The sequence below is a fragment of the Natator depressus genome, chromosome 11, assembly GCF_965152275.1.
Source record: "Natator depressus isolate rNatDep1 chromosome 11, rNatDep2.hap1, whole genome shotgun sequence".
Classification (NCBI taxonomy): domain Eukaryota; kingdom Metazoa; phylum Chordata; order Testudines; family Cheloniidae; genus Natator; species Natator depressus.
This window is the reverse complement of record NC_134244.1, coordinates 67212152-67225792: the sequence shown is the minus strand read 5'-3', so window position 1 is coordinate 67225792 and position 13641 is coordinate 67212152. Positions and strand designations below refer to the sequence as shown.

Genomic DNA, 13641 nt, shown 5'->3' with positions numbered 1-13641 from the left:
ATTAACAGTGATTCCCAAGTTTTTACACAAAGTTTCAACAAAGTTGTCCCATGGGCTTTTCTCAACCTGTGCTTCTTATCACAGCAAGGAATCCTAGCATATACTGCAGATTTCCCAGATACTCAGTCTCTCTTTTCTGGATCAGTTCTTTGCCTACCACACTAATCCACACACTTTTGGTTAAAGCGGATCAATAGGTCAAATCCTTAGCTGTTGTAAATTAAAGCAGCTCCATTGACTGCAATTCACACCAGATGAAGATCTGGCCCAGTCTTTCTTCTGGGTTTTACCCATTCATTGCTAACAATAGTTATGGCTGCCATATACATAAATGGTTGTTTTCTTCTATGGCTTTAAGTGTATGCAAATGTGCTTCCAGAGTGACTGAAGATTATACCATCCCAGGTAGCACCTTGGACTCAAACACCACAGAAGAGTCAGGGGATACCAATAAGTAAAGGACATTCTCTATCTGTTCCCTTTAGTCTTGCCACAGCCCCAGTGAAAAATTAATTTGCCACCTACTACCTAGCCTTTTAAATGGCATCTCTTTCTGTGTGCCCATAACCTGACCAAATATTTAGCGTCTTCAAGATGTTTATGCTAGAAGAAAGGGGTTAAGAAGAAGAAAAAGGGCTAATAATAGTTCTGTAAGAGGTGTGATCTTCCACCAGACCTCCGAATGCTATTTTGCTTCCTTTACCCCAGAAATTGTACGCTGAACTCTAAAGCAACCTAATTTCCAAAGGTATCTATTCCTAATGTACATTAATTCAGTTCACCTCTTTGGGGGCTGTCACCTTGTTGTGATGAAGGGGCATGTGTGTTCCAATGATCCTCAGAGCTAAGTTGTCAGGAGCTTCATGTTCCTGGTAGGGTCTCCCAAGGCGAACAGGTCTGAGGGGAGGTCCCAGGCAAAGCTCCATCCAATCCCCCAAGTCCTCAATGGTAGATCAGGCAAAAGAGGGTCCTCGGATCTCAACAGCTGTGAAAGTGGATGAAGACTGCAGCAAGCAGAGATCTCCAGTTGTCTCGGACTTTCCCTGCCACTGGGCCACAGACCTCCAACTTGTCATGATCGTGTGGTCGCTGTAGGCACACCATCTTCCCCAAATTAAAATAAATCATGTGCAGGCTTCTACCATGGGAAATAACATCTTCCCCCAACCTTCCAAGCCCTGCAGCAACAGACTAGTGGTTACAGGCACAGGACCCAGACTTGCTGCTGCCAGGGAGAGGCGCCTCTCTCACAGCCCCGAGCTGCTGCAGTGAGAGAGGGCTGGGCGGAGTCCTCTCTCCCCACTGCAGTCCGGGCAGCCTGCACCCCAAACCCTTCAGCCTCACACCCCAACCCTCTGCCCCAGCCCTGAGCCCTCTCCCACACTCCGAACCCCTTGGCCCCACCCCACTACATGCACTTTGTTATGTGCACCAATATGAATGTTATGTGTCACACATCACCTCCATATTGGTGCACATAACAAAATACATTCCGCACATAGATGTCAAAAATTAGAGGGACCACTGGTCCTGGGCCTGGTTTAGTTCAACATCTTCATTAATGGTCTGGATGATAGGATGGATTGCACTCTCAGCAAGTTTGAAGATGACACTAAGCTGGGGGGAGAGGTAGATACGATGGAGGGTAGGGATAGGGTCCAGAGGGACCTAGACAAATTAGAGGATTGGGCCAAAAGAAATCTGATGAGGTTCTACAAGGACAAGTGCGGAGTCCTGCACTTAAGGACGGAAGAATCCCATGCACTGCTACAGGCTGGGGGCCGACTGGTTAAGCAGCAGTTCTGCAGAAAAGGACCTGGGAATTACAGTGGATGAGAAGCTGGATATGAGTCAGCTGTGTGCCCTTGTTGCCAAGAAGTCTAACTGCATATTGGGTTGCATTAGTAGGAGTATTGCCAGCAGATTGAGGGAAGTGATTATTCCCCTCTATTCAGCACTGGTGAGGCCACATCTGAGTATTTTGTCCAGTTTTGGCCCCCCCACTACAGAAAGGATGTGGACAAATTGGAGACAGTCCAGCAGAGGGCAACAAAAATGATTAGGGGGCTGGGGCACATGATTTATGAGGAGAGGCTGAGGGAACTGGGCTTATTTAGTCTGCAGAAGAGAAGAGTGAGGGGGCTTTTGATAGCAGCCTTCAACTACCTGAAGGGGGGTTCCAAAGAGGATGGACCTAGGCTGTTTTCAGTGGCCGCAGATGATATTAGGAAAAACTATTTCACTAGGAGGGTGGTGAAGCACTGGGATGGGTTACCTAGGGAGGTGGTGGAATCTCCTTCCTTAGAGGTTTTTAAGGTCAGGCTTGACAAAGCCCCTGGCTGGGATGATTTAATTGGGGTTGGTCCTGCTTTGAGCAGGGTGTTGGATTAGATGACCTCCTGAGGTCTCTTCCAACCCTAATCTTCTATGGTTCTATGATAAATTAACTCAAACTCCAAAATAATGAGTAATGAGCTTATATTCTAAGTAAATTAAGAAAGAAGCTTAGGTGAAATGTGGATTTCTATGCAAGAAATAAATTGTTATTTACATTAATTTGTGCCCATGCCCTCAAAGATGAGGAAATTTTTAATATTTATAGCCTATTAAAATAAATGTACATAATAACTGTGCCGGATCCTGGCCTCTTTGCCCAGGTAAAACTCCAGCTGAAATCAATGGGACTCTTCCTCGTACAGAGGAAAGGATCAGACTTTTTATTTTAAAATCTGTATCAACTGTGATAATTTAAAACTTTAATTACAGACGCAGGTGACAGATTGCCTATGAAACATCTTTCTCCAACCAGTATTTCACCATGAATCTCAACCGTAGTCTATGCAGCTAGTGAATAAGTACAGTTGCTAGAAAGTATTTCATTGTAGATGTGTTAGGTTTCATCTGTTTTGTTGTGTGCAACTAATTACCTTCTTGAGGGTTAGTGGCAACAAAAATTAAATTAAAGTGAAAGCCAGAGCCCAAATCAGAAATGTATAAGGCTTATTTTGCTCATCCCTCCTGAAAATGAAAATGCCAGGGCATAGTCTAATATTTTAGCAACTGCATTAATGTGCATGTAAGTGGGTGAGAAAGCTTTTGCTCTGAAAAGAATTTCACACTTTAGTGAAGAAAAATGTTAACTAGTCTAGGGCTGCGTTTATTGGATTTTTAAATTAATTTCTGTGACATAGGCATGCCACAAAAGCCCCAGTGATGAATTCTTGCTAATGTCAACATTATTTTGGGAAAGAATTTTTAAATAGTGCCCATAATTCATGAGAATAGAGGCCTCTGGGAATTTACTGCATAATCTTATTTTGCCCTTTCCTTGTTTTCACTCACAACTACACTTCCCAAACCAGTCTAGATTCTTTTAATTTTAAAATGCATCTGGATTTTTCTTTAGCAGAGCAGTGAATGGGAAGTGGGATGCAAACCTGACATGGAACTATATCAAGCAGAGCCAGTTTAGAGCAGTAGGTAAAGATCACACTGTAGCTAAGTCAGAACAGCATAGGAAAAAAACAACCTATCTTGTCTTCCCAGAGGACTATGGTCTATAGCCGAGCTGTTCTCCTTGTTTAAAACGTAAGAGCCAAATCCTCAAGTCCTAAGGACTTGGTCCTAGGCAAACAATCCGGTGCATGGGGAAGTTTCTCTCATCTTGTACATTTTTCCCCACGATCCAAAGGCAATAAGAACCCATTTAACTTGGACAGCAGCTTAAATCAGATTAAAAGAATTGGAAGATCATAAACTTAAAAAAGAAAAAAACGAATGCACTCTGTGCCAGAGTGTATTCAAGAGGATTCAAGGCATCATAAAGAGCAACCTCCCAATTATCCTTAGGAAAGAGCTTTAAAGTATGTCCATCCACTGATAATGAGCTCTGGCTCTGAGACTGGGTCCCTCACTCACAAATCCAAGCACCACTCACCAACTTCAAGACAGGCCTTTGGTGAGAGTAACAATGGAAGTTGTGTTAGGTGACAAGAAGCAAACGAGGGGACAGACCAATTTCACAGTACGACGGGCTGATTGGGAGACAATTGGCCGGATGCTCAGTCGTATCCAAGGGTGTGTCTCCTGAACGACACTAGCTGCAATTCTGACCCATAATTAGCAATAAGTAGTGGTGAAAAAGGTGGGTAGCGTCTCATGCTGGATGTTGGAGATGGAAGGGTCCAAGAGCACGTGACAAAATACAAGATGAGAAATAACAACACACTCTCATGTGCAGAAAGACCTAGGCGAAAAAGCTCAGGGGACATCTTAGTGGGAATTTGCTTATATAGGCTGCTGCTCTTGCTTCAGTGTGAAATGAGCGGATAGTTTTCTTGTTGAGATAAAGTAAAGCCCATGGGGCAGGAGGGACATCACAGACCAGGGCGGTCGCGAGCTTGATTTAAATAATAACAGGCAAGTTTAAGATCATGTGGAGACAAAAGTTCACAATAGTTGACAGACTTTTATCTGGAAAAGTCAAAATGACCATAAAGAACAACTTGGGGCAATAATTTTGTATTCTGTCACTCCTGCAGAACTTGAAATCCAGTAACCTTCCATCATTAGTCAAAAACCCTGTACCTGGAGCCATCACCCTTAAAATGTACTGTGACAATTTGGACAATGGGACATGAAAGAAGAAATGTTTCCTCCCAAATTTTAGCCTTGCAATGAACTCTGCCTACTGTATGTGCAACTCAATTAAGCTCCCTGATATAGCAAGCTTTTCAGTCACTCCACTGAATTTTTCAAAGCACAGGATAACAGTTCTATTTCTTTTGACAATTAGGAGTAAATCTCCAGACCCGCTTGTTCAGGATGCAGGGGAAAGGAATTGATATTGGCTGCATATGAATCTTCAGGTCAGGTAGGGTAGAGTCAACACATTTCTGCATTAACCTTCCTTCTGCACAGCGCTTCTGGCCTTGGCAACACATAATTAAGACAGGCATGAAAATCATTCTCAATGTATCAAAAGGAAATTATTCTCCAGTTAATGACAGCAACAGTTACCCATACAAGCAAGCTACACTGCTTACAAAAGAAAGCACAGCAAAGGACATGGGGCTCTCTCTTAACCAACAATGATGGCCTTTCGAGCTAAATTCATAAGGAATAACTTTTCAAAAGAGTATGTGCATTGCACACTGCTCTGCAGATTTAATCATATCCCCAAATCTCCTTCATTTGCCTTTATAGAACAATAACCAGACAAGCAGTAAGACTGACCCGAAATCTTTTGACCACAACATATCTTTCCACTGAAATAGTTTTCTTTAATGGAAAACAAAAGCTGTAGGGTGGGGGAAAAAATTGTATCACTCTGTTAAGTGAGATTGTCAAACAGAATGATCCATGAGCGTATTTGTGAAACTTATCTTTAATTGACTGCGTGCAGTGGAGTTTTCACAAATAAAAGCTTGGTCTGAACATGGGTAGCTGGCTTCTTCTGGAAAGTGATGCAAAACCTCCTTCTAGCATATGTCAGAGGGCTTCGGAGGGTGAGGTGACCCGTTCGATATCTTTCTATGCTTTTGCAATCAAGGTACCAAGGATTTCACAGAGTCATAGATTCCAAGGTCAGAAGGGACCATTATGATTATCTAACCTGGCCTCCTGTAGATTACAGATCATAGAACTTCCCCAAAATTATTCCTAGAGCAGATCTCTTAGAAAAACATCCAGTCTTGATTTAAAAACAGTTAGCGATGGAGAATCCACCTTGACCCTTGGTAAACTGTTTCCATGGTTAATTACATGTTACACCTTTCTCTGCTAGACTGAAGTGCCCACTATTAAATATTTATTCTGCATGTAGGTAGTTATGGACTGAAATCATGTCACCCTTGAACCGTTTTGTTAAGCTAAATAGATTGAGCTCCTAGAGTCAGTCTCTGTAAGGCATGTTTTCTAATCCTTTAATTATTCTCATGGCCTCTCGGAACCCTCCCCAATTTATCAACATCTGTCTTGAATGGTGGGCACCAGAACTGGACACAGGATTCCAGCAGCCATCACTCCAGTGCCAAATACAGAGGTAAAATAAGTTCTCTGCTCATACTTGAGATTCCCCTGTTTATGCATCCAAGGATTACATTAGCCCTTTTGGCCACAACATTGCACGGGGAGCTCGTGTTCAGCTGATTATCCATCCCAATCCCCAAACATTTTCAGTCCCTGGGTCCCAGGATACAGTCCCCCAAGATGAGAGGTCAACTATCAAGATGCCCGTAGAAACAATAATGCCAAACAGGAATGCTCATCATGTTTCCTATAATAACAAAGAGGTGACATGGACAGACAGATAACTGGTGAGCCTTAATCTCCCATATTTCTTCCCCACCATCCTCCCTTGCCTCAGAAACCCACCGTCTTTAACAGACCTGGGCTCTTGATCTTAAATGGTTTGGGGGTGAGTATAATAATCATACCTAGCTCTAACAAAGCACTTTTCATCAGTAGATCTCAACGTACTTTGCAAAGGAGGTCAGGATCATTATCCCCATTCCACACAGTGGGAAGCTGAAGCATAGGGAGATGAAGTGATTTGCCCAAGGTCAAAAAATGGGTTTTGGTAAAAAGTTTTGCATTTCCAAATTCCATTTCTGGTAACATTTTTCAGTTTTTGGTGAAAAAAAATCTACCAAAAATCTACCAAAACATTTTACTGAAAATATTTTGTTTTTAGTTTCGGCGGGGAGGGGGGTTGGTTAGAGGGGGAGGTGTCAAAAGACTAGAACATTTTATTGACATTGACGTTTTTGTGCAAACATTTTCATTTTTGACCAAAAGCCACAATGAAAACATTTCAGACAACTCTAGAGATGTGTAGGGAGTGGAAGTTACACATTGATAAGAAGACATGGACATGAACAGCAGGGAGTTTGAGAGTATTACTGAGCCTATGATCTTACTGAGTATAAGCTGGTGTAACTCACATGTGAAGTGGGCTGGAAGAAAGTGTAAGTTACACCTGCTTAGACTCACCTCTGAATTTATCCCAATGCATGACTAAAGAGAATGTCTCATGGGGTGAGATGTGGCAAGGATAGACTGAGTGCCACTGTAGATGCTATTTAGGTAAGTACCAGCAGAAATGAATGGAGACAAATAATACCATAGAAAGGACCTGAATTACAGTTAGCCTAAGGTTAAGGCTCCGTTCCCTTCCATTCTCCAGTGAACGCATACAGCTCCAAAGTGGGCTTTACAAAACAAGGATCTCAGTGGCTGATTCTGACTAAATGGTGTAATGACACCCTAAAAATGCCCATAGGCATAACTCACTGAATGAAGTCATAATGACAGTCATGTTACCGCAGTGGTTAAAGATGCTTTGTATCCTGACACAGGCTCCCCGCTTTGTGTGCTGTTGTTATGGTGATATTATGGCACAAGGAGTGCACTGGGTATCTGTCAATGGAAAATAAATGCTTGCACCAAAAACGCTGACCAGTGGCAAATAATAACGTAAATCATCGAGGGCCCAACCCCGCTTTCACCAAAACCAATGGGAGTTTTGCTACTGACTTCAATGAGAGCAAGAGCAGCCTATTGACCTTAGACAAATGTTGACCCCTGTCATCTCAATCTAGAGCCAAATGCCGCTCCCCTTACTCATGTAAATAGTCCAACTGACTTCAAGTGGGACTAAGTGTGGGAGCAAGGTAAGCAGGAATTGGCCCTTGGAGAGCTGAAATTCTCACCTTGATTGATCCTCACTAGTTTTAGGACACATCCTTGCTCGGGTGAACAATCCCATTGAGATGACTCATGTGAGTAAGAGTCCTTGAGTTGCATTGATGGAAGTTGATAACGAAAGCACACACACAATGAGAAGGAACAAACATCGACCTTTGCCAGGCAAAGTAGTTTCTGGGCTGCGTGTAGGTAATCAAAAAATCTTTATAGAATTTTGCTGTTATCTCTTCTTTAAAGCTAATACAGTGCATTCTTACCATTTTTGCAGACAGGACAACACTGTTCTGGTTCATAGACTGGGTTGACACATTCAGGAACTGCGCAGTCTGCTACAAGACAGTGAACTTCATTGCTGGGCTCACAACGACACCATTCACATGGAGAGGGCTAGGAACAAATCTAAAATTAGCCCATTTCCTCCTGCAGCTCAAACATTTGTAACATTTATATGTTGCCATAAGACAAAACATCTGCGTTTAATACGACTTCACTGCATTCATTCATCATGTGCAACGCAAATTAGCCTGTAGGACAAAATAGTAAACTCTGAAATATTTTTAAAAGTGCTAAAGAGAATGCTCAGAATTATATATTTTTTAAGGACCATGCTTGTACTTTGTCCATTGTCACACTTACCTCTCTATTATAAAAGGACCCAGAACAAGTCAGCGGGTCTAAAGCAAGTCACCAGTTTGGCTTTTGTTTGAAGGCACATGAATGCATGGCACAGATCGTGTTCCGTTGCTCATCCGTTGTCTTCTTGTAAGTCTGGTGTTAAGAGTTATAAGAGCAGAATTCTAGTAAACCTCAGCTCCGTGGCTGTTCTTGGGAAGGGGGCAGAAGGACTGCATGATGCTCAAATGCACATTCATGTCATGTGTAAACTCACAGTCGCAAACCAACCTAATGCCCTGAGTGTGTTGCTGCCAGATCAGCTGGCTCAAAAGCTGGAAACTTCACTGTGTTGCAGCCTCGGGTTAGAAGAGCGGATACGTTTTTCGGAATCAAGAAGAATTTCTGTTGCTTTTCTTATAGGGCAGGGATTGTATTTTTGTTCTGTGTTTGCACAGTGCCTAGTACAAGAGAGCCCCAATTGGGCCCCCCAAAGCACCACCACAATATAAATAATAAATAATAATAATAATTTAATTTTTAGCCCCACCCTCAAAAAGGTATTTACGCATATGCCCAAGATGAAGCTCTGAGTAATACCACTGAAGTCAATGAGTTACTGGGGAACCAACTGAACTGGTTACATTTTAGGACTGCCAGTCTAAAGAGTGTGCCTTGAACGTGGTAGAGAGAGTTGTCTTCATCTCACTTGCCTTCCCTTTTAATGGGGAGTTGAAGAAATATTTTAAAAAATAGAAAAGTCACTGTTTCAAGTCTCTAAAACAACAAGTGTGTGCATGCAGGTGAGACAGACACACACACACATACAGAAAAGGAGGGCAATTGGAGAATTAGTGCCTGGCAGGCTGGTGTGTGAAATCTCCAGCAATCGAGCATGCCGTGCACCAAGTGTTTGTGTGGGCCATGCTGCTGCACACTCGAAAATCCATCGTGAACTTTGATCTACTCTAGTTTGAAACAGCATGGCACACTAGGGAACTTCCAGTGAGCGGGAGCAGGGGCCACACAACCAGCTCATGTGCCGCACGCTAGAGTGCTGATGTTACACCCCAGCATGCCACGCACTAATGCTCCATCCAGCTATGCCCTTAGATAGACTGGAGAGAGGGAGTGGGACTAGGGGTGGGGAAGAGAAATAAAAATGACTAAATTAAGCGCATGTGAAAACCAAATCACTAGAAAATCATTTTATTCGATTACCTGTCAGACACTGAATTCGGGCCTCTTCTGAAACAGCTGATCCCCTCACTAGCAGCTAAACTAATGGATGGAGGGTACTGGTGCAAACTCTTCCTTCCATCACATAAGGTGAAAGCTGCAATAATGCCATTGAATCCAACGGAATTCCTCCAAATTAAATGAGAGCAGAATGCCGATGAAATGTTTCAGATCATGGTGACGTCTCTCACCAATTCGTACAAGACGTACAGAACACCCTGAGTTCTGGTCTTGGCAGGTAAAAAGCTTTTCTGTTCACCTCTAAAGGGGCTCCATATGTCTTGAATCAAATCATTTGTGCCCAGGGAATTCATTTCCACCCTAAAATGGACTAATTAAAGCATCCCTCGCTTTGTCTGAACGTCTGCAACCTGTAATCCCCATCAACTCTCATTACTAGTGGCTCTGGCAAATTAGATAAAATCAGCACATCCTGAGTTAGGGAAGCAGTCTGTGGAGGTGGAAATCCTCTGTCTAATTATCTGCCCTCATTCCACTCTGCTTTGATTTCTATCTGCAGTACCAGGAAGCTCAATTCCTTTTACCTGCTTTTCTTATTCAAGTCTATTTAATAACAATAAAAACAACACAGAAGAAACCCAAACTACTAGCCCAGGGATCAATAAGAAAATTGCTGTCTTGTTTTTCCCCAATTTAACCAATAGTTATATGGAATAGTCCAGCTCGATCTTCTGCTGTATTGAGACCTTCATTAACACATCCTGGAGAATGTCTCCCGGCCACAAAGTTACACTGGTTTCTGTGATGCTGAGCTGCTAGCACTGCAAGCTATTCTGCTGCATATGACTGAGATTGAAGTGCATCAGCAGATGTAGGAGATGCCCCTAAATGACTCTGCACTGAGTAAATGAGACATGACATGTATATCTTTTGCTTCCGTGTTGTTAGCGTTACCTGAAAATGACACTGTAATAAAATGTGACGTTATCTGACACTGGAAGCAGCTGTTGGGATGGGAGACCTTTACCCAGTTATAAGATGGAAAGAACTCTTCAGCTTTTCAGAGGATGAACATTCTGCAGAAGAAAAAAGAATATTCGACATATGTCACCCCCTCTTTGAATTTCTCTACCAGCTTCCTATTTCCCACCACATCAAGTTCAACCTACTTGTTCTTGCCTTCACACCCAGGCTTAACCTTGCCCCTTTATACTCACTAGTCTCTTATTGCAGCACCCACACATCCCCTCGCCTCCACCAATGATGCCAAGCTTGCTGACTACAAATGCATCAACGCTTTCTTCAGCATCTCTCCTTATACAGGGAACACCCTTCCGGAGTTGATCTGCAAAGCCGCTCCCGTCTTGTGTAGGATCTGATCCAAACCACAGTGAAATCAAGAGGATTCTTTTTTCTGACATGAATGGGCTTTGGCTCAGAGCCTTAAATTCCTCCTAGAGACACACACCTTCTGGGATGCCTACAGGAAACTAACTGACTGAGGAGTCTGTTATTTATCTCATGAATGAACTGCTCTTCTGTACAGAGAGATGAATCAAGTGTTGGGAGGAAAGGCACTGAAACTGAAGCTGGGAATTAGTGCAGGAATTGGGATTCATACAAGGCACCTCCAGGTCTTTTTCTGACTTCTCTATCCAGCCCATCTGTTCTTATTTTCCTCCAGGCATCAGCAACTCTTCTACTGACCCTACTGAAGTTCTCTTCCAGATGCTGCTGCTTTGTTTGCTTTTTATTCCTATGCAAATATCATATATGGTGAGCGCTCTCTATAGTGTGCCGTGCGTAACTCGGACAGTTTTCAGCAGCACCAGGGTTGGGATTTAAAGGTGTGTCACTCATGGAGCATGGCACCGTGGTAAACAGTTTGTAAATTTGCAACCGGTGAAATTCAAAGGGGATGTTCTCCTGTCCTTATTGAAAACCAGTGATGGGAATGTTTGCTAATGCCTGACATACAAAAAGAGCATTCAGTCATGACACTCACTTTTAGACAGAGCAAATAGACTAACCAGAATCTTTTAGAGCTGATACTTTACTAAAAACTCTGAGGAGATCAATGAATTCAGATGAGTAAAGGGTTATGTATGGTACAAGATTTTAGGCAAGATTTTTGACACTATCCTTCTGAACAAGAACAATGTCTTATAAGAGGTCTTTAGGAAAGCATTTTTTTAACAAGACTTTTCAAGAACCAACCTGTGTGCGTGTGTGTTAGGACTCGTCTCATTAACAATCCAACCAAAAGAAGGACCATGATTCACGTCCATATGTATATAATACATATGCACACGCTTATGGCAATATCACTTTGATAATATTTTTCAACAGAAATTCTGAACAATATGATGGATCAGGGTCAAATTCTCTACCCCTTTTGCAGGATCTCCAATTAACATCCAGGTATACTAAATTAGAACCCCGGTGAGCGATGTCGGTATAGATTTTCATGTTGTCATTTCTATCAAAGCTCAGGGGAGCTGGTGAAATAATGTAGTGCTTTCATTTTCTAGGGCACTGATTCCAACTCTAGCCAAGGCGGTATGGCGCAAATGTGGCCATCATCTGACTATTGTTCAGAGGCCTTTAAGAACTGAGTTGGTGGATCCAAGTCCGGTGCCTTTCTCACCATCAGTACTGACAATGTTTTAGCTCCCCTGTGGGCAGTCTCAGCAAAGAGGCCATTCACCGAAAAATCATAGTTCAACTATCATCTTCTTCCTAGAAGTGGACCCCTCCAGCACAGTGGTCGGGCTAGAAGATGTCAGTCTCTTGTCTTGGCAAGTGGTGGACATCTACAGCCACTTTTTAGAAAAGAAAATTAAAAATTGGGATAGAGAATACACACAGCGAAATAAGCATTTTATGTGCAAGGGAGGAGATAAGGATAAATCTGACAGATGTTATAAACCATACCAAGAAGACAACAAAGAGAAAGGAGAGATAAGGATTCAACAGGAAAAAATAATGATCCTTCCCCAAGATGATGATGATGATGACGATGATATTTATTTATTTTGCGGGAGAATGTGAAAACCTGTTGGGATTCAAATCCCAATATCCCAGTTCAACGCTCTACATCTGGGTGTTGGTTGGGCATGTTTCCCTGATCTAGTCTGGATGCAGCCAAAGATGGTGGCAAACCTATGACAATAACTGATCTCAAAAGACTTTGGACATTTTTGTCTAAACCTCGCCAGAAGCATTTGCAAGAGCTTGGCATTGCTCAATCTGAACCCTAGACTGGCCTAGACCCTGAATTCTAGAGTGAATCTAATCTAGATATCACCATCACCTCTTTGGTCACTGACTAGCTGCCTAAGCTATCTGCCTATTCCCCAAAACTATGTTGAATACTTGTCTTTACCATGTAGGTTTGCTCTTCAATTGTCTATCACTGCGTATTAAAAATTCTTACTAAAGCATGGAGCAAATATCTGTAAAATAAATATTATATAGTGGCCTCCCTTACAAGTTCTTCAGTTGCCTTAGATGAGTAGCTCTGTGTCTATTTCTCAATCAATTTTAGGTACTTCTAAGCAAACATGGTTAGAGTGGTAGATAGGCAGTTATCTAAGACCACTGAAGAATTTTCAAGGTGACGAATGATATTTTTCTTTACCTGTTTGTTCCATCCTTCAGAGAGATTTTCTCTATTCTCCGCCCCCCCCCCCCCCCCCAGTTAATACTGTCACAATTAACTAGGAGGCTAACTGCAGCTCTGGCCCTGCCTGGTCTCTCTGAGAGCAGCCCCTCTCAAGTCTTGGGCCTCTAGCCATGACCCATCTGTCATGGTGGAATCATTTGATTCTCCCCGTCTCAGACCAGGCTGTGGGCTGCAGTCCCCTGGGATCAATTGTGGTTACCGCAGCAGGCTTGAGCTGGGTTCAGTACCTGCAGTTCATTTCCCCGCAGGGCAATGACAGTGGTAACTGGTAACCCAACAGCCCTCTTAAAGCCACATATAATTGATTTAGCACAAAAGCATTTCGGAGACAACAGATCTTAAAAAGAATAAAACAGTCTATATGCAGGCCTGCCTCTCCCTAAGGCTTACATTGCCCTGGACATGGAGAAACACCAGCTCTTTTAGAATCAGACTCC

The 13641-nt window shown here is 42.7% G+C and overlaps 1 protein-coding gene across 3 annotated transcripts in view; it reads right to left on the bottom strand.

Annotated features, from left to right (window-relative positions):
- Window positions 1-13641, bottom strand: part of VWC2L (von Willebrand factor C domain containing 2 like) — a 122689-nt gene that overhangs the window by 83331 nt on the left and 25717 nt on the right. For all 3 annotated transcript variants that reach the window (XM_074968109.1, XM_074968108.1, XM_074968107.1), the window contains exon 3: window positions 7965-8094. In XM_074968109.1, the coding sequence (XP_074824210.1) occupies window positions 7965-8094 (130 nt within the window). The remainder of the gene's footprint in view (window positions 1-7964; window positions 8095-13641) is intronic.